General features: G+C 54.3%; 3 protein-coding genes across 3 annotated transcripts; all 3 read left to right on the top strand.

Moving 5' to 3' along the window:
* The first annotated feature begins 890 nt into the window (after window positions 1-890).
* Window positions 891-4694, top strand: LOC122365395 (S phase cyclin A-associated protein in the endoplasmic reticulum-like). The gene is made up of 6 exons (XM_043336566.1): window positions 891-1219; window positions 1508-1773; window positions 2353-2499; window positions 3037-3585; window positions 3907-4034; window positions 4691-4694. The coding sequence occupies exons 1-6, from the start codon at window positions 1024-1026 to the stop codon at window positions 4692-4694; spliced, it is 1290 nt and encodes a 429-aa protein (XP_043192501.1). The 5' UTR covers window positions 891-1023.
* Window positions 4695-5360: 666 nt separating this feature from the next.
* Window positions 5361-7640, top strand: LOC122365394 (cell wall protein DAN4-like). The gene is made up of 4 exons (XM_043336565.1): window positions 5361-5369; window positions 5561-6049; window positions 7267-7387; window positions 7606-7640. The coding sequence occupies exons 1-4, from the start codon at window positions 5361-5363 to the stop codon at window positions 7638-7640; spliced, it is 654 nt and encodes a 217-aa protein (XP_043192500.1).
* On the top strand, window positions 7271-23333 carry LOC122365397 (S phase cyclin A-associated protein in the endoplasmic reticulum-like). Its single transcript, XM_043336568.1, has 15 exons — window positions 7271-7387; window positions 7667-7893; window positions 8223-8435; window positions 8703-8929; window positions 9210-9450; window positions 9776-10002; window positions 10501-10693; window positions 11036-11148; window positions 11552-11668; window positions 11952-12107; window positions 13376-13522; window positions 16472-16712; window positions 17351-17500; window positions 20455-20625; window positions 22138-23333. Exons 2-15 carry the CDS (start codon window positions 7687-7689, stop codon window positions 22258-22260), a joined length of 2526 nt encoding a protein of 841 aa, XP_043192503.1. The 5' UTR covers window positions 7271-7387; window positions 7667-7686; the 3' UTR covers window positions 22261-23333.
* The last annotated feature ends 23 nt before the right edge of the window (window positions 23334-23356 follow it).

Raw genomic sequence — 23356 nt, 5'->3', positions numbered from 1 at the left:
ATGCCTGTTATTTGTATGGTAGTTTGTTTTGTGGCCTGAAGTTGGAACTTAAAATTGAAGCATCCGAAAATGATCGATATTGATCGAAAACATGATGTTGATGAAAAAAATAATATTTTAAGTTGAGAGAGGAGGCCATTTTATCCAGATGCAGTAGTTTACTTCTTGAAATTATTTTTGCTAATGACGGCTGCTAATTATCCCTCATTACATGGCAGTCGTCGTAAGCAAAAATAATTTCAAGAAGTAAACCACCGCATCTGGATAAAATGGCCTCCTCTCTCAACTTAACATATTATTTTTTTCATCAACATCATGATTTCGATCAATATCGATCATTTTCGGATGCTTCAATTTAAAGTTCCAACTTCGGGCCACAAAAAAGGGTATACTTCAACGTTGGACTACCATACAAACAACGGCCATATTAAAGCTGGTTTCTTCTTCTTGCACCAGGTGGCAGCACTTCTTTTCCAAAATCAGTGCTTGTATTTCCAAAATCGTGATTTCCTCGCTGAGGAGTGAAATCGGCTTCATCGTTGCTAAAAATAGCTGATAGCGTTGTCATTTTTAGCACATGGTTGCCAAAAATGGCATGTGCTAAAAATGACAACCATTGACCAAACCTCCCCCAACTGAAACAAAGGGTGGGTATCAATATATTAGTTTGATTGTGTACCTTGACGCTATCTGTGTAGTCGGTTTATATCAACATAGCATTGGACAATGCTGATGCTATCAAGGATATTTTGATTTGTGCTATCAGTTTGTATTATCATGCCTGTGGTGATTTACTCGATTTACTCTGGATTGCGATTTCACAGAGTGTGTGTACCTATATAACTCGGTGGGCATGGACTCTTTTTTAAAGTTGAGCATTTTCCTGGGTCGGAGAGGCCATTATAACCAAGCATTTTCATTGTTGACATGATGTGTTGTCCATTAATCTGAAGTTCCCTTTTTTTCCAACAGTTCAGCATCTCTGGAGTAGTACAGCAATCAGTAACCGACACTGCCACTGGTATGGCGACTCCACCGACTGCTCCAGCACCATCAGCTGGCCTTGAGGAGAAGCTAGATGGCCACACTAATCTACCAGTGACCCGCACCGAGCCCTCAGCTGCCTCCGACGTCCGTGTGCTTGTGCAGGAGGAGGGGCGCGCTGCCAGGAATCTGCTCGTTTTCAATGTCCTGGTGGACAACAAAAGCCCTGGTTCAGGTGTGTTAGTAATGCTTCTATGCTGCTGCAAGTAGGTGCTGCACTTTGACCATGCCCTGAGCTAGCATCAGCTAATGTCAGGAATATTTAAAAGATCATCAGAAGTTCTCTTTCTTATACAGTGTGCGAAATAGAAAATAGATCTTTCAAATAGAAAGATATTTGACCGTCCATGAAATGGCATCCTATACCTATTGAAAGTCTTTTCATTCTTTCTTCATTCCCATAAGGACTCTTTTCTTCCCTACTCTCTCTCCCCTCACACTCCTCCTAACCCCTGCTCTGCAGTGCTGCGCTCGGCCCGCCGTCAGCCGGCGGCCTCGCCGCGCGCCGGCCGGCCCGGACCCGGTACCCAGGAGGAGCGGCCGCCGACGCGCGCTGCCGCCGCCAGCGCCGCGCGCAAACGCGGCCGCGCGCGCTCCGTGTCGGCCGGACGGGGCTCTGCCAAGGACCTGCACGCGCGCTACTGGACGTTTCTGTTTGAGAACCTGCGCCGCGCCGTGGACGAGATCTACCAGACGTGTGAGACTGACGACAGCGTGCTCGAGTGTAAGGTGAGTACTGCGTTAATGTGTGTGTGGAGTTGGTGGTGGGGGATGGGGCTTACAAAGCTGGACCGAGCTTATAGGTGCATTTCGTGAAACCTCCGACCACAGTCCACATACGTCCTATATTCGTCGCCGGCAGCCGCATGTTTTCGTATCACATTTTTGTTTCACGAGATCGGTAATCATATCGACACTTCTTCGTTGCCGCATTTCTTCTCGTATTAACCGGTCTTTGCAATTTTTCGTCTGCAGTTCCATTTTCACCATTCACGCACATTTTTCCCGTGAATTTTATTCCACGCTTTGGCGAACCTTCGCACCCTTATTGTCATGTGTTCTTTCTTCTTCCGCTATTCGTCATTCCCGCAAATGTTTTCCTCGTCCGACTACACCTGATCTTGTTGTTCCCTCCTACGGCATTTTCCATTAACTTGCACCAGTGTCGGAGTTATGATCATTAGTCATGTCACCGATTAATAAAATCGGCCCGGAGAGGCCCGGACATAAAATCGGTCCGGACAATCTACGAAAATTTAATCCAGCCGCGCCGATCCGTATTCAGTGTGCTGTTTGGCTTATTTCCAGGAAACAATAATGATCCTGGAGCGATGCACTCAGGACTTCCGAAACCTGATCGAGTGGCTGAAGATCAAGTGGGAGTACGACCACACGCCGAAGCCGCAGCGTCCCGCTTCGGTGGCCTGGGAGATCCGCAAAACGTCGCCCGGCAAGGTCGGTTAGGCACGCGCCGAACGCGGCTGCCTGCTACAGACATGTGTGGAAGCGACATAGTGTGCAAGGACGATCATTTAAGGTTGTCCCCACACTGACTGCTGAAAGCTTTATAGTTAGTATGTGTCTCCGCGTCTACTAGTGATGCTCCCTATTTATTATATGTCTGACGATACGCCGGTACCGCTGAAGCTCCCCGTGTAATAATATGCCTCCGCTGCCGCCGACGATTCCCAATTATAGCGCGTCGGACGGCCAGTTCTGTCGCTGATGCTCATGGATTATCACTCGTCCAAAGACTGAAACAGACTTTCCGCGTTCAGTAAATCGCATGCGAGAGCCTGTTCAAATACATTATAATTCTTCCCGCATTAATCGCATCCGGGAGGTGCGTGCGACTGATGCGAGCGTGCCTCCATGTATTTGAATAGGCTCTCGCATGCGATTTCCTGACTGCGGAAAGAGTCTGTTTCAGCCATAACGGTTGGGCGTTGACGCTCTCCGGTTATCCATCTGACGTCCGGCCGCTGTCGGCAGCAGCTGCCGATGGCGCTGGTCGAGCGCCGGCTGGTCGGGGAGCTGAGCCGCAAACAGCTGGCGTTCGAGGAGCGTCACTCGCGGCCCGACTCGGTGTCGTCCGGCAGCGTACGCGCCGAGCCGGACGCCGCCGTCGGCCGCTACCTGGAGCAGGCGCTGCGATCGGCCATGGGCTCGCCGGAGACGCCGGCGGACACCGCGCGACCGCCCCCGCCCCCGGCCCCGCCCCCGGCCGAGTCGGAGGCGGAGCGGGTGGAAGACCGGCCCGCCCGCGGCTCGCCGCCGCCTGCACAGTCTCAGCCCCCGTCTCAGCCGGCGGCGGGGCCGGAGACGACTCATGACGGCGCGCCGAAGCCGACCCGCGCGCGGACGGCGGCCCGGGCCCGGGGAGGGCGCGCCGCCGCCTCGGTGGGCGTCTCCAGCCGCACCGGGTCCGGGGTCTCACCCCGCGGCGGAGGGCGCGGGACGGCCACCCGCCCGGCCTCAGCAGCGGCCGGCGCTGCGGGCAGGGCGGAACAGAAGGCGCCCACCCGACCGGGACCGACTCAGGTGAGAGCGGCGACGGCAGCAGGGGCTGCACACCGGCAACGGCAGCCAGAGATCAGCGGGAGGGAAAATGTGATGGCTGCTGGACTGCTCCTGGATGTTAATGTGGTCTGCAGTTATAACGTTATAATTCTGAAAAGGCGACTTCATATTTTTTATCGCTTACCGTTTCTTATAGTTCTTACCCATATTAATTGTCTCATTATATTCATCATATGACTGGTCGTTATCCAACTAATGAACTTCTGCTTCTTTAAATCAGGATCGTGTGACGGTGAAAGCTATTTTTATTTTCTTTGTGTAACTCCTGCCTTCTGTCTCCAGCCGGCGGGCCGGGGCACTGCGGTCTCCTCTGCCGCGAGCGCCACCCGCCCGGAGCGGCCGGGGCTGGCCGCTCGGAGGGCGGCGCGCGGCGGAGCGTCCCGAGCCGCCGGTCCTCCGCCCGTGGTGCGGTCAGCGGCCGTGGGTCGCGCTGCCGCCGCCGCCGCCGCCGGCCGTCCCGTCTCCGCCGGTCCCGGCCGCGGCGGGCCGACCGCCCTGCAGCGCTCAGCCACGGTGTGCTCCGCGGAGCCGCGCCCGTCGCCTGCCCAGCTGTACTCGAGCTGTGTCAAGTCACGCTCTAACTCGTCACTGAGCTCGACGGCCTCCTCCTCGGGACACAGCTGGGCGGACCGGGTGCGTGGGGTGGCCGCCCCGGCCGGGCCGCCGCCGCCCGCCGCGCTGGCCGGGCCCGCGGCCGCCCCCGCGGCGGCGGAGACTGCTGACCCGGCCGGCGGCACCGTGCCCGCCGCGCCCTCCGACGGTAGGTGCAACGGTCTGCTATAGCCTTGGGTCAGCTGATCAGAGGGCTGGGGAGGTGGAGAGTGCTCTCATGTCGATAGTGATACGCAATGGGAAATGCTGCTACAATCAATATGCTTGTGCCCTCAATCACTGTTTTCGTCGACGCCATGAAATGCTTATATCCAATGTGCATCGCATAAACGCCGGATCTCAGTGCAACCAGACCATGAGTTTCGAAGACGATCTACTACCGCGTCGCCTACCGGCTTGGCACGATTTACTCCCTCCTCGAATAGTGAGTAGTGACCCGATCTGCGTGTTCCAGATGACGGCGGGGGCTGGGAGACCGTGAAGAGCCGCTCGCGGTCCCGACTATCCTCTCTGAACCAGGGCCAGGTCAGGGCGCCACTGCAGGTGAGATTCGTGAAGATTACATTGAACATACTATACGCTCCAATACAGGATGTGGGAGGGCTCTGACTGGGGATTTTCAAGGCGTTTTGCGTATTTTGACTTTGCTGTTACGAGCTCCCAATATGTTGTGTTGCTGTTCTCACACTTAATCTGTACCCTGTCGCCGGCAGCGTAAGGGCTCGGCGGAGGCGGCCTGCGGCGGCGGCGGCCGGCCGTACAGCGCCCGCGCCCGGTTCCACCAGCCCACCTCAGCCGTGTCGCTGCCCTCCCTGGCGGCGGCGGCCGGCCAGCCGGCGGTGGAGCGCGCCGAGCGCCGGCCCAGCGGTGTCAGTGAGCGGGTGGCGCGCCGGGCGGCCGTGGGACGGGGCGCCGCCCGCGCCGCCGCGCCACCGCCGCCACCGCCTCCCGACAGCCCGGCGCTCCGGAGGTCCCGCGAGAGGGTGCCCGGTACCGCGGGCGGAGGAGGGGAGGCGCCGGTGGTGGCGACTGGGGGAAAGACAAGGTCGAACGGAACGAGCGCAGACGAGCGAAAGTAAGTTGAAGCGGTGTTCGTATAGAAAGGTTTTTGAATTGGTGCTTCCATGAGTTATGTATGCCAAGCATTCTTATAAAACGACTCAAGAATTTACACCAAGCAGAATTCGAATCACATCCCCTGCTACCATTATGATAGAAAATTATGTACGTGTGAACAGGTATAACAGTCATTTGGGTTTGTTTTGGTTTCAGGGTGCCTGACGCCAGTCGTGGCGACTCTACGGTACCTTCCGACGTCCGTCAGAACCCGAGCGACGTGTCTGCACCATCGTCCGGGACGTTAGAGCTCACGCCGGCAGCTGTTTCAACGGTCAACGCTGGCGATGCAGAAACTACAACAGTGTCTGTCGCTGCCTCTACTGCCAACACGGACTCCACGAACCCCACAACTACTACAGAGAGAGGAACTACGGTCACAGCAACCAGCACCGACGCTACCGCCACCGAAACCACCACCGTCACTGCCATCGATACGACAGCCACTTCGACCACCACCACTACCGCCGCCGCGCTCTCCATCTCTATCCCTGCCGAGCCCTCCTCCACCTCTGCTCCGTCGCCGGCGGCGGTCGTGTCCCCCCTGACGTCCGCGCGCGACCTGACCTCGCCGGAGCTGGATGAGGACAGCGTGGACGAGGAGATGGTACAGGCGGAGCGGGCGCTCGAGTCGGCCATCGTGGCAGAGAGGCATCTGGAGCAGCAGCTGGCCGAGACGGAGAGCTGTGTCATCGAGGTGAGGGTGCGGGGAAGGGCGGGCTATAGGTACAGCGGGCTATAGGTACGGCGGGCTAATAGATACGGCGGGCTATAAATGACTTACAGTTATTCGTGAGGAGTCAGACTATAGGAATCAAATGCCAGTAGCCTATCAGCAATTATACGCGTACGTACCTATTTATATTGTATCATATGCTCAGTGCGACAGCTGTTGTTGTGGTTGTTCTTCCCCTGGGACCTCCTTACGGAGGACCATAGCCGAGAAGCTCCCTATGGCGAAGGTAGCCGGCCTCCAAGGCAGCCACCCAGGTCGGCCGTACCGGGACGGCTGGGACCACTTCTGCGCCTGCCATCTATCGGGCAGTGTTTGAAACTACAGCGTGCGCCGGCCGGCCGCGCCGCGCGGCGCCGTTACCGGGCTATGGAGGCGAATGAAGTGGTGTAAAACCAGACGAATTTTACGCTTGTAAAGCAAAAAACGAAAAATGTACACTCACCACAGTGTTCAGCAAAGTACTGGGAACAATATGGATATAATTTAAAGCTAGTACGATGCGAACTGTTGGTTCCCTAGAGCAGTATTTACATACTTGTAGGAGATAGGACTTTAACATTACGGGAGATTCTAAACTGCGCTCGCAAAGTACTTGATTGTAAATATTTTCATTTAGAGTCAAAAATCTAAAAATGTACAGTCAGAGCGTTAATCCCAATGCTTCTAGGTACACAATGAGCATAAATTTAGCTCGAAATGTCATCACACATTGGTTCCCAGTCCAGTTTAAAACGACACTTTGTGCCGCAGAGCCTATCTCTTCCAATGGATGGCGGCTGGGTGGCGGTTGTAGTGGTGGACAAGACAATTCTTGAGTGAAATGAAATCAGTTGCTTTCAAAGAAGAATTTTGAAGAACTTGTAATAATTGACAATTGACAAATGATCGTTAATTACAGTGTATAATATCAAGTTCATTGCAAATGAAAATATTTTAAACAATGCTAGTGAACCCCAGTACCGCCGCGCGAGAAAGCAAGTACTCGACGCACGGTCTGCCCGCCACTTCTGAAAATGGTCCGCGGCCGGCCGGCCGCGACCCGACACGCGCCCCGCAGCCGCGACGGGTCGACGTGAAAGTGCGACAGCTAGTCACCAGTCATGGACTACATGAATTCCAATCACCTGCCATTCCATTTTTCCAACTCTTACGCTCACCTCCCTCGCTACCCCTCTCAGGTAGACACGGAGACGGACGGCGACTCGACCTCGATCGACACAGAGTGTGAGGGCGACGGCGGCCCGACCGAGCCGCCCAGCCGCAGTCTCATCGAGGACCAGTACGCGCCAGAACTCGACAGTGAGTACCGGGTGGAGTGCCGGGGGAGGGGAGTTGGGTACAGTCGCTGGCACGATTCTGACGTGGGGCGGTGGGTTGGGTGTGAGCTGTGAGCAAGATCAGGGACAGTTTGCTGGTGTGCGGAGTTTGAGACCTAACTCCGCCGCTGCCGCTGACAGGTTTGTCGTGGGGTGACTGGACGAACCTATTGCGACCTGACACTATCTCTTACCCTCCAGGCCTCTCCTGGGGTGACCGTATGGATCTGCTGTGACCTGACCCCTACCCTCTGCCCTTCAGGTCTGTCCTGGGGTGACCGTATGGACCTACTGGAGGAGCTAGAGGAGCTCTCCAGCCGGACGCCCGGCCGCGGCCTGCAGATGCACGAGAAGCTCTCCTCGCCGAGCCGCAAGAAGGCGCTCTCGGAGACCATTCGGCTACACCAGGAGCGACAGCAGAAGGCCAGCAGGATGAGGCGCACACTGATGGACCGCAAGACGCAGAAACTCAGCGAAATCAGCATCAAGGTACGGCGGTGATGTGATCGGACTGGAGACGGGCTGATGAGGCTGGGGACGGTCAGGCGATTGGGCTGGGGACGAGCTGCTGAGGCTGGTACCCTATAGATGAACGGGCGATGTTGCCGATAGTCGCCAGGAGCGCTGAAGTTCATCCTTTATGTCTGCTACATTACGCATTTCGGCGTTGTTTTAGATAAAACTATCGCGTAACAAAATCGCGTACAAAATGCTCGATTTGATATGCTCGCTCTCTGCCCCCCCCCCCCCCCTACCGCCATCCTTCCCACCCGCATCCTTCACCACTCACTCGCCTTTACCCTGGCCTCACCCCTCAGATCGAGGAGGTGCGTCAGCAGAAGGAGCAGCTGCTCGAGCAGCGCCGGCTGATGCTGGAGCGGAAGATGGCCCGCGCCGAGGAGAAGCGTCGTAAGCACCTGCAGGATATCGTGCGCCGCGCCCACGACGAGGAGGAAAAGGCCAAGGAGATCGCCTTCATTAACGAGCTCGAGGCCAAGAACAAACGACACGAGTTCTACTCGCAAATTCAGGTGGGTTTCTGTTGCCGCGGATGGTGGGTATGGGAGGAGGTTGAATAGCCATGTCGATGTTCAAACCCGTGCGCTCTTCACGTTCTGCATACTACCTGACACTGGTACATACCCGGTACCTGACAAAAAAAAAAAAAAAAACAGTCACCAAGTAGACGTCCATTGTCGGTATTAACTTCAGTGCGACCCTGAGGCCTAGGAGGCACCCTGTACCGTGTGTTCTACCCGGCTTCCTGCACGCTGACGTGTACCCCGTATTGCCCCCAGACCCAGGAGGCGCGTCTGGCCGGGATCCAGGAGGAGCGGCAGCGCCGACAGGAGGAGAAGGCCGCCAAGGAGGCCGCCGTGGAGGAGAAACGCCGAGCCCTGGAGCAGGAGCGGCGCGTCAAACTGGAGGAGCTCAGACAGAAACGCAAGGAGCGCCTGGAGCGGATCCACCGCGAGCAGCGAGACAAGGAGAAGGAGCGACTCGAAATGGCCAGAGAGAAACAGCGGTGGGTGCCAGAGGCGGAGCGGGGGAGGGTACACGTGGGATCGGATAGAAAGCTCGAAATAGAAAGCAAGAACAGGGTATGATCTTGATCATCCTGTCAGATTTTGTCATACAAACATGCAACTAAGACGTTGGAATATGTTGCATTAGCGTCCGCCTCTACACCGGGTAGGCAGCAACTGATGAACTGACGTACCTATGTGCTGTCTTTCCCCGCGGCAGACGCTGACTGACCACCCTCCGTTATGGCAGTAGTTGACCTTTCCTCTGCTCCTCGGCAGGGACCGGGACGAGCGCCGCTCCGCTCTGCACGCCGCGCAACAGGCCAACACGGAGGAGCTGCAGCGGCGGATCCAGCAGAAGCAGGAGGAGTCGGCGCGGCGCCACGAGGAGAACATGGTGCAGATCCGACAGCGCGCCCTGGAGCTGAGTGTGCGCAGCGCCGCGGCCGGGGGAGACGACACGGCCGCCCAGCTGGCGCCCTACGACACCAAGAAAATGTGCACACTCTGCAACGTGCTGGTCAGTGGGGCGACGGGGACGGGGAGGTCAGGGGGAGTGAGCGGGAATGGAGGATAGGGATAGCCTGCGTCTGCGCACAATCAGGATGTGATCAGTCAAGTGGCGTGATGACCGGGCGAACCCAGTTTATCTTAGACCTGCCCCGTCCCTGCCCGGCTGAGCGCACAATCTGCCTTGGAGTTACTCCTGTGAACCTGGCACTGTCCTCTCTCCCTGTCCGGCTGCTCTGACACAGTGTTCTATCCCGTTTCTCATTGTCTATTTCAGATTGGCTCGGAGGTGTACCTGCTGCTCTGACACCCTCGCTCTCCCCCGTCTGTTTCAGATCGGCTCCGAGGTGTACCTGCTCACCCACCTGCGCGGCCGGCAGCACCAGGAAGCGGTGCGCGCCGCCGCCGGCTCCGACCTGGCCGGCGAGGAACTGCTGCTCTACAACCTGCGGCACATCACCGACGCCGCGCCGCACCAGATCATCAACATGACATTCGACAAGGAGCGACACAAGGCGCTCCGCAAACGCTGCAAGAAGATCAAGGCGCGCATGGTGGCCAGGTGGGTGCACGGCGCGGATGGGATGTTGGAGGGATATTGAATAAGAAAATTATGTCTTGTTTTATTTCATTCTGTGCTGGTAATGCCGGTACTGACTACTGATACTGTTTTATGAGGATGACAGCTGCAGTTTCAAAAACTGGGATGTCGTTTGTAACCGGGCTGTCGACGTTGTGCTGTGGCGCGACGTGTATTAACAACATTGAATAATGAATGAGCGTCAGACGTCTGCTGTTGAATCGTGCGAAGCAGACCAAAACCTAGCGATTCCATAAACAATGGATATTTTAGAGAGTCCAGAATCGCTGGTTATGTCCGCCCCAGCTACCTCGGTTATAATTGCATAATCCGTCCCTGCCACAGTGTCCCCCTCACTTTCCCTCGGCTTCGGGTCCGCTCTCGCCCACTCTCATGCTTACCCCATCCCTGACTTTTCTCTCTGTTTGGTGTCAGACCCTCTCCCTCCGTCGCTGACCGCCCTCCCTCCCCCGCCCGCAGACAGCAGGAGTACGCCCGCAGCAGCCAGGCTCGCCCGGCGCCGGTCGAGTCTCCGCACCGCGCCAAGCTCGCCAAGTGTGTGAAGGACCTGAGTAAGGTGGTCTCTGGCCAGGGGCGCGGGCCGTGGCCCAACGCAGCTGTCTCGGCGCTGGACCGCACCCTCGGCGAAATGCTGCGCATCCTCGACAAGGGGGTAAGACGTGACGCCGGGGATTGGAGTAGTGGTGTGGAGTAGGGGGATAGGAAAGAGTGCTTGAGCTGTGTTTTTATGGAGCTGAATACGGCCATTAGATTCCCTGTAACTGTCTCCAACCCCCTGTGGTAGACTGCGGCCGACCAGCTCCTGGTATCCGTTGCTCTAACCCCAGTGTTTCAATCCCAGTCTCACAGTGCGTTAACCACACCTTTCTGTGTTCTAACCCCCCCTCTCCCACCCACCCCCTGCCCCGTCGCAGATCGCTACCGGCCAACTCTCTGTATGCCGCCGCTGGTCTCGCGGTGCTCTGACCCCCCACCTCCCTCTTCCCCGCGGCAGATATCAGCCGACCAGCTCTCGCTGTGTGCCGCCGGCGGTCTCCAGGTTCTCTCGGACATTATCGCTCTGATCCAGGAGGAGCTCGCCAAAGACGTCGAGATCGTGCCCGCCCGGTGAGTGAGCCGGGCTCGGCAGCCCGAGGAATGTTGGGTAGGACGGTGCCGGTGCCTGTGCTATGGCTTAACATCAGACTCTGCATGTTGGAGCTGTCTTGATACTTCATTATTCTCGAGCTTATTACAGTGCCATATTTTCACCCTTTTACTGTATGATTAGCTGCTCCTCCTCTAGATTTGATGCCTTATATTCTCCTCGGAATTTCTAACCAGTCTCGCCTCATATTGTGATCCTGACCCTGACCCAATGATGCTCAGCTGTTCCGACTCTCCCTGACCGTCATCCTGACCCGACCCCTCACCGTGAACTGGCTGTTAGAGGTCAGGGACCCTCACTGGAGTCATTGACCCTTACCTCACCCTGACCCTCCCCCTGACCCGTGACCCCTGCCCCTCACAGGACGGTCAGTAACGTGAGCCGGACTCTGGCGGCCGCCTGCCGTCAGAGTGCCGACAACTGCCTTCACGTCATCAACAGCAACATGGTGGGCGCAGCGCTCGACCTGCTCATGACACGGTGAGGGACGGAGGGTGAACGTGGGACTCTGAGCGGTCTGACAGCGGATGGGGGCGGGGCCAGTGGGGTGACTGTTGGAGTCGTTTGACCTGGCCTCTTACCTGATCTGACGGAACTGCGACTATGGTCTCTGCCTGGATGGCACGGCTTTTACTGATCAGTGACTAGGCTTGGCCTGTCACTTACTGCACTTAACTGTGACTTGACCTGACCTACCCTCCGCAAAGTCCACTCAGCTCTCCACCTCTGCCCTGACCTGACCTGATTTGCCCTGCCCCGTCAGGCTAACCCGTCTCTCGTCCACGTGCGCGGCGTCCGGGGGCGTCCGCTGCGACCCGGGCGCGGCCGCCCTGATGCAACTCACCTCTGCGCTTCTGTCGGCGCTCACCGGGCCGGATCTGTCCCACCAGCGCTGGGCGCTGCTGCAGGACGTCTGCAGGTGGGTCGGCAACCTTACCCCTCCCCCCCGTCCTCGCTGCAGGAGGTGGACTGGACTGGTCCCAGCTCGGCCACGTCATCCCTCGCAATTAGTAATGTGTGGCTCCAAGTCCAGACTGAATGGGATACCCGGGGTTATTCGTGGTTGACGGATTTTTGGCGAAACGAGGCGGGTTGTATCATTGGAAATAATTGATGCAGTCGACTGGTTGAGGTAGGTGGACGTTGGCTGTTTCCTTATGGATGTTTTTTCTTCTGATGCAATTCATCCTGTCGGTGGGTCGGCCCTAAACCCAGCAGCTTTTTCACGTTAAGCTGTAATAATTATCTGCATCTATAAACTTGTTAAATACCGGTTAGTAGATAGACATTGCATTAAATCAGGCACCGCTACGGGGCCCGGACCCCCCATTCAGCTCTCGTGTTAAGCTCGCGGCCCGGGCCCCCCATTCAGCTGATAGTCGTATATTGCTGGGCTTAGCGACAAAGGGTTACAGAACATTCCGCAACGGCTTATTTTGCGCTTATTTGATTCGATATCGGATTGTTTGTTCCTTCTGTAGCATTTATCGAAATGGCCGCCGGTTTTGCACTATACAATGACGCTAATTAAAAGCTGATGGCTCTGAGAAGTCGTTCAGCCAAAGTTCAGGTACCAATAACCCTTGACGATTAAGCTGTGTGCACAGGCCAGGCTCTTGGAACGGCGTCTTTCGATGGCGGCATGCTCACTGATAGGCTGGCTCTGTTTTTATTCGTTTATTAGCGTTGTAAGGCGTGAAATCGGCGGCGTCTTGAGTCACCGAGCTATCGTGCACCGGTTTTACCTCTGTTACTAGCATGCCTTAAAAGGACCGAATCACGGGTGTTGGTAAGGTGGGTCTGGGTCAAAGAGTCCAAACTAGGCCAAACCTGTTGCCAGGTAGTTCGGATGTTACTTAGTGGGCCTTAGGCCGAGCTGTTATATAGGGGGCGCGCAGACAAAATAAAGTAATGAAATTGAACTCACTCACGCAAGAGGAACGCAGCGACATGACCACAAATTGTTTAAGCTCACTCCTCCGCGTATAGATGACGGCTCTGCTAGGATATATAGTGATTATGCATAACTATAAAATACATAGAATAGTTTCTCGATAGCTGTTAGCGCCTAGAATAGCTCCTAGCTCAGCTAGCTCAGCGCTGCCGGTAAGAGGAAGTCATAGTGCAGTGTTTTGTTCTCGCCTGTCTCCGTGACTGACCTCCACTCTTCCACTCGTCTCTCGGCAGCTACCTGGTGTGTGTGGGCACCGTGGACAAGATCTCGTCCTTCTTCAGCTGCGTCCAGGGCGGGCCGGACTCCGAACCGCACCTGGCCGACTTTCTGACCCAGAGCCTGCGCCTGCTGCGGGCCATGGCCGCCCTGCTCACGGCCAGGTCAGGCGGGTGGCGGGGTGGGACACCCCTTCCCCTTGGGAGGAAGCGGGGTGGGAGGGGGCCCGTTTATAAGGCACGGGGCAGGGACAGTTTAACCCGCGCGGGGCTGGGGGGGGGTAAATTTTACCCCCCCCCCCTCGCGAATTTTTGTGATATCTCAAAAACGGCGGCGCGCAGCGCCGCCAAACTTTCAGTACCTTTTCTTACATCAATTTGACACCTTCCCTGAAAATTTGAGCGAAATCCGTCGGGAAATTTTTGAGAAATTGACGTTTTAGTGACGTCATGTTCGCCATTTTCGCCTCAAAAACGGCAAAAGTTCAAACGCCGCTAACATCTTCATTTTTAAAGGAATCAAGACGTAACAAAAAAGCTTATACGTAATTTTACTTTGTCTATCAAATGGCTATCTCGGTTTTTTGAAAATTTTGGATTTTGGCCTAAATTTTTTTCAAAAAACTGATTTTTTTGGGAAAATCATTATAAAATCCAAAATTTTGAGTCTATCGAAAAAAACCGGAATATATGTCAGAGAAGTGGTCTATGTGCACCTACATACCAAATTTTAGAAGAATCGGTTCAAAAATGTGGGAGTTATTCAAAATTGTATGACGTCACGACACACAAAATTTTTGAAAAATGACTTTTTTGGAAGTTCTAGACCTCGTACGGAAACAAAAATAGCACCATTCGATTCGCCGTGAAAAACTGCATCAGATAGACACCTTTTTAGGCCTTAACAACCAACTTCAAAATTTGACCTCACTTGACCTGACCTTGACCTGACCTCGACCTGAAATTCATCCAGAGGTGGTCCATATCACTTATTGAGTGTGCCTATTGAATTCTATGAGTAAAATGACCCATAAAACATGTGTCGCACATGCCCTTTTCTATATTTTGTTTTTTGGTGACCTGACCTGACCTGACCTGACCTTGACCTTGACCTCTGAATGATATTGTATGCAACTAATATTGTCTTGGTAGCCTAAGAACACGTTTTGGGCGATCAGTCTCAGTCCATGACTCCATCCTTCGGCAACTACGGTGCAAGGCCGATACTGTAGAAACTTGCAATTTGTACCCTTGACCTGACCTTGACCTTGACCTCAAACTTTAAATTAAGTACATGTTTTTAGTAGTTCGTGATGAGAGCTTTCGATTGGCGTTTGAATTTTCCAAATCGGACCATTAGTTCGGGAGATAAAATTTACCCCCCCCCCCAGCCCCGCGCGTTCGGCTGGGGACCCCAGCCCCGCGCGGGTTAAGGTGAGGTTGTTCGCTTTGTTCTTAATTGCCGTATGCTGACGTCTGGGGCAGAAATGTTGGACATCTCTCGGGGCTATACGGATGTAGTTTTAGCCCGTGCCCGTCGCTGGCTAAAATGATGGTGTTTTTGAAAGTATCTGCTTGGATCGACAGTTACAGTTACAGCACGTCACAGTCACCCTTCCAGTTACAACACGCATTGTTATTGAATAGCATATGTTGTAAATACCTGCCGAGTTGATTTGGTCTCAAGATATCCTCCTAGATCTGAAACCCACCGGACGATATACTGTTTCTGTTGTCGAAATTCTCCATATTCGATACACAGCCGTCACGACCTTTGACGTCCATTGTGCGCCTTTGAGTATGTTATGTGACCTGTGCCCCGTGACTTGTACGCCGTGCCGCCGTACCCTGACCTGCCTGCCCTCTGCGGGGTCGTGCGCCGTGCCCTCGCGCTGCTGCGACCCGGAGACGTCAGCACAGGGCCCGCTGACGCACTGCGATACAGACCATAAACCCACCCCTGGGCGGCGCGGTGCCGCACGACAGGCCGGCGGGCGAGCCTCCTTTTATGACGGTTCTGACGGCAGACAGACTGACGAACGGGCAGCTGTATCAATTCTGTGTTTTCCGGACTGGCCCGACCTGTGACCGTCGAGCCTCCGTCCGCACCACCCCCCCCCCTCGCCCCGTCTCTTCCACCCCTGGGTTAGGTGCTGCTTGCCTAGTTTTGATCAGGGTTCCAGCTCTACATATAATAGTAACTTTATAACGACTAACGAGTTTCATACTTCTCTACGCGTGCTGCAGACCGGACCCTACTCAGTCCTAACATTGCGCTGTTTATTGCTGTGTAATGTTTGCCTGAGGGTGATTGAATGTCCATTTTAATGCAAGTATCGTGATAGGTGGCTGAATAATTCGATTTCCCGCCTCGTCAATAAATGATCTTACTCTTAGCACGAACATTGCATGTCAATCGGATGTTATGCTAACATGTGATTAACATGAGCAACAGATTTTAGAGTAGCACTAATGAATTTTATTCCTCTCTTTTCTTTTCAATATAAATAAAGCGCACCCTTGTCATGTTTAAGGCCAAACTCTTCACGAAAATCATTGAAGCTTTAGCGCTTAGAATTTTAATTCCGACCAATTTCACTATCTAAATTAGAGCTCATTGCAATATAATTCTGTCTGTGTGTCACATCTGACTTTCCTGTATTTCATCATTTCAGTGGCCCAGACGTTGCAGTCTGAGTGTTTACCATTAGATCAAAGTCGTGGATAAGTTGGTTGATAGGGCTCGCTAATCGTTTCGCAAGCCAGTCCGTTTTATGAGGCGTCCCTATCGGAGCATGATCTGACCGTCGTCAACACTGGTGGCCATGGGGCGGGCCCAGTGGCAGCGGGGATTAGGTATATGGGACATCAGTTATATTGGCCAATTTACCGAACAAAGTGCGCACTGCTGCGCTGCTTCAGCCTGCGTTTTCACGGAAACACCCGACCCCATCTGGCCTACCGAAGAACGCCAAAAAATGACCAGAATAAGGCAGACTGAGAGCCTCCCTCCTTCCCTCCCCTTCTTAAGGTATATCAAACTTCCCTTTCTCCCTGCCTCCCCCAGGCTCTCCCCGGTCTCTCTAACCTCCCCCCTCCCCCCCCCCCCCCCAGACACCCACAGAGCACACAGAGTAAGGAGCCGCTGGACCGGACCGGTCTGATCGCCACACTGCAGGTGACCCAGCTGTGCGGCGTGGTCTCGCTGCTGTATGACGCGCTGCTGCGTCACCACTCGCCGGCGCAGCGGCGCAGCACGCCGCCGCCGCCGCTCGACCAGGCCACCGTGCTGCTGGCCGCCGAGGCGCTGTCCACTCTGCTGCAGCTGGCGCAGCTCGACCTGCACATGTTCCAGGTGCGGTAACGAGCGGGGGAGGGAGGGGGGACGGTGGGAACAGAGGACGGAACAGGGACGGGCGGGACTGGGTAGGGGCGGACGGGACGAACGAGGTGTGAGCATTGGCAGAACGACTTCTTCGTGAAGAAATGGAGCTTAAGATGAAACGAGAGACTAGGCGAGGGATTGGCAGGAGAAGGGTTCGACAGAAGCTGGTGGAATAACTGAGCAGAGGGATGAGTACAGGTCAGAGGCTAGCCGGGACGTAGGGAGGGAAAGTTAGAGTCCCGGTAAGGGAGAGGGACCGTGTGAGACAAGGGAGGCAGGGTAGGGATCAGACATTGCACGGAGAGTGGGTGTACGGGAGGGGGGACGGGTACTGTGCTCCGAGCGTGTAGACTATACTCGTAGATGCAAAAAGTCGGATTTTTATGTGATGTGTCATGAGGATGTGTTTGATAAGCTGATGGATTTCGAGGGCAGTGTTTGTGTTATGTCTACCTGTCTGTTTGTTCCTGCCGTATCTGTCTGTCTCTATGCATATCTGTATGTTTCAGCTGTGCTTGGGATTCGGGGACCGTGTCTGTATGTCTGTCTATCTGTTTTGGGTTTGTCTGGGGTTTGATGGTTATAATGTGTATATGCCTCTGTTCCAGCTATGTCTGGGCTTCGAGGGCCGCTCGGTGGAGTTTCGTCACGTCACCAGCTACCTGCTGTGGTACTGCTCGCACCACGAGCAGCCCAACCTGCTGCGCCTGGTCATCCAGACGGCCGGCTACTTCGCCGCACGTTGCTACGACAACCAGGTGAGGTCCCAGCCAGAGCGGTCACAGCGGATAGACGGACAGACAGCCACATTCAGAGCAGGCTCCTGCTCAGACTGATAGGCAGACAGACAAACGGGTCCTTGCTGTACACAGCCAGACAGCTGTGGTCCCTGTTGGACAAAAAGGCAGGAAGGTGGGTCCATGTTTGACACATACAGGCAGGTATTCCGACCCCGCTAACTAGACAGAGGCATCAGCCCTCATCAATACCTATATCGCACATCAGGCTTCACCAGCTGACCCCATCGTCTTATGGCCACAATTGTACGCCCTCGACACAACACAACATTCATCACTGATCAGTCACTGTGCTAATTACATACGTAAACAATGGTATGTTGCTGACCTTTCGGGGTCATTTAAAGGTTTCGGAATTAATTGCACCAGTTTTGTTTTCCAATATTTTCTTCGGGTAGATGTACCATTCTGTTTCCTAATTCATTGTCACACTTCAGTCAAATTTTACAATATCTTTTTCGCAATGCGATTACTTCATCGCCAATGATTTCCGTACGTTGTAACCTGTCACATTTGATCCACCACTTGTATTGACTGATCACTTGATTGTGTGATACGACGGTGCTCACCATAACATGCATCCTGAGTGGCCCGCCCCCGCCCCCGCCCCTGGTCTGTCTCCGACGGGATTAAAGACCGATAGTGTGACACGTTGATAGGAGTTGTTGCATGTCGCTCTGGCTATCACCCCGGCCCCGGCCCTGCAATGTCCCCCGGCGGCGGATAGGTGCCTTCGAGTGGTGCAATCGCGGAAATGGCCGCATTCCGACACTCGGACTCGACTGTGGAGGTGTCAGGATTGACGCCCTGGGGGTGCTCAGTTTGACGTCAATGGTTTCGTTTGAAATGCAGTCGTGTGAGCTCACTAATGTACATATTATCACACGCATTGATTGGCTCGTGATGTCTTTTCCCGGTCGAAATAAGATGACGACAACGCAAATATGCTCGTCGATGCGTGCTGTCAAATACGAAATCGCGTGTCACTTGACGTCGGAAAATCTTTGCAAGAATTGTCAATCGTCAATCAGCAAAGCCTTATTTTTGTGTTTGACGTTATCTGGTGTCAACTGATACTATACTCTCCAATGTGCTTCTGAAAACTGTTCCGATATGTAACTTTTCTGTTGCGAAAGTCTGTGTTTGCACCCGCATGTCGGTCAGCCCTGGGAAGCGGCGGGACGCTGAGTTCGTAGACTGAGTGCGCTGGTCACTGCTGTGGAGTAGGCCAGACGGTCGGTTGACCCCCTCCCCCCCGCCCGTATCAGCCCCATTGTGCATTTGAAGTGCGTTGAACAACCCTACGAGGGCTATACTATCCATTGACCGGCGTTCTGTCCCATACGACACTGCTGGGGTGCAGTCGGAGCTTCCCAGTGGAGACTGTGACCGCCACACTACGCTACCTTCGCTTATGTGGTCGTGTGGTCAGAACCTGTGAATGAGGGTTGACATGTGCGCTATATCAATCAATGGCAAATCAATGGGTATGACGAGTACCCTTGAGCGTCGATATTAGGGTGAGTGTAGTACTCACTAACTATATATTGAAATTGATTGGTGATCGTCTGCACTTAGATCTCACACCTACCTCTCAAGGGTCTGCTGCAAAAAGTCCTTGTTGGCTAGGATTACGTATAATCTGAAGATTATGCGTATGCGTATTGATCTGATAAGTAATGACTCTTATCTGAAGGGCCATTTATTAATTTGAATACGTATCGATGGGATAAGCCTGTCGTATTGAGATATTGTTTTGGTGCTTCTGTACATATAGAACATTTACTTACGTTAATGAAATACGACTGCTACCTTCAGACGTGAGTAAGTGCAGGGGACTTGCTCGGAAGGCCATAATTTGAAGAAAAATGCATGTTTGTTGAAGTTTGTTGAAGAGAAACCACATATTGGTTGAGCATTATCCCAAATGCCGCCTAGCTAACTCAACGATCACCAGATGGACTTGCAGTCGACGGAATGGTAATGCCCAAGTAACCAGCATAATTACCACAAGGTACGAGCGGCCGCCGGCGCGGCTGCTCGGGTAACACTGCTCGGGTCCACGCGTGGACGGCGCGTTATAAATTCTAAAAAGTCCGCCGCCGTCGGGGTTACGCCCTAAAACGCTTATTGCGGCGCCGTCGATTGACGCACGAGGGTGAACTTTTGACGACTCGTGGGTCACGTGATTCAACAGGTCGTTAAACATTTTGGGCACGATGCGGCCGGGGGTGCGCCCGTGGCGCGTGCTCACGTGGTGTGCCATAGGGTTTACACTAGAATCGGCAACAGGCTATTGCTCGGGAACGGTAAGGGCTACTGGGGTGAAATTTTCACGCCAAGTCGGACGTGTGCACTCATTTGTCGTATTAAATTTTCGAGGGTGTGGGTTCAGCGGTGTGCACGTGGTGGGGCCGCGATCGGCGCCGAGCAGAAGGCACGTGCTTTAGGCTCAGTTGTTCGCTTGCAAAACTCAGTGAAAATAATCGGAGTACTTGGTCCAGTAGTACAGTGTACTTGGTCCTCATGACCGGCCAATATCATCGTCCACTTCCCGTTCCGTTTCAGCCCGATACCCAGTCTGTTTTCTGACACGCCTTCCCTCACACAGATGGTGCTGCAGAAGGGCAACATGCCCACGGTGCTGCAGCAGCTGCTGACGCGCCGCTCCGTCTCTCCTGTCACAGATGGTGCTGCAGAAGGGCAACATGCCCACGGTGCTGCAGCAGCTGCTGACACCCCGCTCCGTCTCTCCTGTCACAAATGGTGCTGCAGAAGGGCAACATGCCCACGGTGCTGCAGCAGCTGCTGACGCGCCGCTCCGTCTCTCCTGTCACAGATGGTGCTGCAGAAGGGCAACATGCCCACGGTGCTGCAGCAGCTGCTGACGCGCCGCTCCGTCTCTCCTGTCACAGATGGTGCTGCAGAAGGGCAACATGCCCACGGTGCTGCAGCAGCTGCTGACGCTGCCGTTCGCGCACTTCAGCGACCCGCAGCTGACGGTGGTGTTGTTCCCCACACTGCTGGCCTGCTGCATGGACAACGCCCAGACGCGCGCCATTCTCGACCAGGAGCTCAGCTACCAGGTAACGGCGACGACGGAGGGGCAAGGGTGGACTTAAGGACAGGGTTGGTCAAAAGGGGCGGGGGCGGCCGGTAGAACAAGGGCGACTTAAAGGGACGAGGACGCCCTAAAGTGACGAGCAAGGACGATGGGACCAGGGGCGGTCTAGAGAGGCGGGTGGATCCCTTGCTGAAGTGACGACTAAAAGGCTGTGGCGTCTGGCAGCGATGTGACTGGCAACGACGGGGGATGGCTTTACCAATTGCCCTGTCTATGTTGAGGTATATTCTGTTGTCGGTGACAGAAAATTATTCTAAAAGGCAGAAAGAAACGCAATACACAATTGGGTGTGAACTGTGAAGTAGGGAGACGGCTGTAGTTATTCAAGGCGAGCTATGAAAGAGGTAGTCATGACATGTGTTACTACTCTGATGGGACTCTGACCGCCCTGATATTCGTCACCATACATCCCCAGAAGGTGTAAATCCTTTGCTGTTGCTTTCGTCGATGCTTTGCTGGCTTTGTGGTCTGTGGTCGGCACCTTCATCTGAAACCGAGCAGACTGTCGCCAGCGTATCACTTTAATCGGTGAAGTCTCGCCGATTTCACACTGCCATGTGGGGCGGTCAGTTTGCAGTGTTCCTATCTCGAATGTTTTGTGTGATTCAGGGAACAGAACCTGTAATATTGTTAGGTATTGAACTTGCGGTGGTGTATTGCATGATTGTAGATTCTACGTTGACATATCATTGACGTCATTTTTTTGTAAACAGAGGTTAACTTGTTTGCTTTTTGCTTATCATGTGTTGTCGATTATCACTCATATCCTTAAATCATTATGCTGTTATTTAGTCATCTCCCATTTCAGTTTGATCCCATTCAGTTTGAAAACCACATTTCACACACTTCTTTATTTTCACATTGTGCTTTACAAATATTTGTTGACTAGGATGTATCTAAGATTTCCTATGTCATTTGCTGTTTGTGTGGCACTTGGCGCCTTCCGGCAGCTCCGCCCACCCTCGGGCGCCACCGCAGATAGTCGCCCGGTGTCCGCCGATTATCGGAAGCGAGCGTCCACTCTGCTCGCAGCGCATACCACTGCTGTCCAAACAGGACGATAGCGGCGGCTCAGGGTCAGGGAGGCGCTCCTTCCGTACCGGGGACGGGGCGGTAGTACTGGTCGGCGCACACAGATTAACATACCCGGTTCAAGCTGTTACATACCGTGGGGCGTTTTTACTCTGGCTCTAATGATATGTAATGCACTGCTGTAACAATATCACAACGTGCCCACCGTATCCGGGCTATGCAGACTCCTTTCCAACTCGCCGATAGTCCGGTTGCCGTGGTTCGTAAGCAGTTATTCCTTTTCGGCCCTGACTCCTTCTCATTCTGTCCTCGGATATTTTTTTCTTGAGTTTTCTGACGCTCTCTAACATTCGTAACTTCTTCCATTTTTATTTCTGGTGTTCTATGTATAACGCTATCTGGCCCACTCTACAATTCCTGACGCTGTACCATTCTCTGTCAGATTCTGGAGGACTTTCTGAAGCAGGAGTCGAGCCGCGGTTGCCACCTGGTGCGCGTCCTGCTCTCCACAGATGAGGAGAGCGCCAGCGTCCGCTCCGGCAGCGTGGCCTCGTCACGGTCCTAGTGACCAGCGTAACGCCCGTGAGGGTGTCCGTGTGACGCTCGGAAGGTGACGCAGTGTGACGCTCACTCTGGCTGAATCTCCGCTACACTGGCTGCCGTTTAGGGGTGGCTCAGTGTAGTCTGCGGTGATAGGTGAGCATGCTAGATCGTGGGATATACAGAATTCTAACCGACCCCGAGCCGGGCAGTGCCGGTTGCCTCAGCTGCTGCAGTGGAACACTCTATGCAAAACTACTGTGTTAAGAGAGGCTGTACCGAATACCCATGAGAAAGCCACCGGTGAAGACGATACCCTTGGCCGGCCGGGGTCGTCCTGGACAGCCCGAATTCGGCCCGGTCTATGAGAGCCCGGACGGTGTCGCGTCGTCCAGCCAAGTAACCGCCGGGATGAGAGATCTGGGGAGGTAGGAGGCAGCCCCCATGGTCTTTGTGACGCAAGGAGGGGAGCGGGATGGGTAGTCGCCAAGTATTATAGCGGACTACCGGACGGCTGACCCTATGTGATAGTTCGCTGCATTTAGTGATGCTCAGCCTTCGTGTGCCTGTACTGCCTTTTCCCGATAGCTGGGCAGCTGTATTACAGGCTGAAAGTGGAATTATCACAGCTAGTTTCACGATATTCCCAGTCGATACGCATTATACGTGAGTTAAGCGTGATCATAACAGCTTTCTAACCAGGCCAGAACCGTTTGGCTGTATTTGATGTAGGCGTTAAAATATGTTGGCCAAGAGCCGCGGTAGCTGATGTGTACTGATACGAGAAGTTCCTGTTCTAACAGTATGCCTTTGTGCCAGATCACAGACCGGTCTGTATAGGTCTGCGGCCAGATCTGAGTGTAGCTGACGTGCGGCCACTGTGACGCGGAGCCGCGTGTGGGCCCGGCGCACTGGCTCGTTCTGAGTGTAGCTGACGTGCAGCCACTGTGACGCGGAGCCGCGTGTGGGCCCGGCGCACTGGCTCGTAGGCTCTGTGCACTGCGCGGCCGAGCAGTCACCAACTGTGTACTAATCTAGTCTCACTAAGCTTTCGTTGTTGATGCGTCTGCTATTTTCGCAATAAACGTTTCTCATATACCTATGTCTTTTTTACGCGAATG

The sequence above is a fragment of the Amphibalanus amphitrite genome, unplaced genomic scaffold, assembly GCF_019059575.1.
Source record: "Amphibalanus amphitrite isolate SeventyFive unplaced genomic scaffold, NRLGWU_Aamphi_draft 000737F_arrow, whole genome shotgun sequence".
In the NCBI taxonomy this organism is placed as follows: domain Eukaryota; kingdom Metazoa; phylum Arthropoda; class Thecostraca; order Balanomorpha; family Balanidae; genus Amphibalanus; species Amphibalanus amphitrite.
Note: the sequence above shows the minus strand (reverse complement) of the source record. Positions and strands in the feature narration are given on the sequence as shown.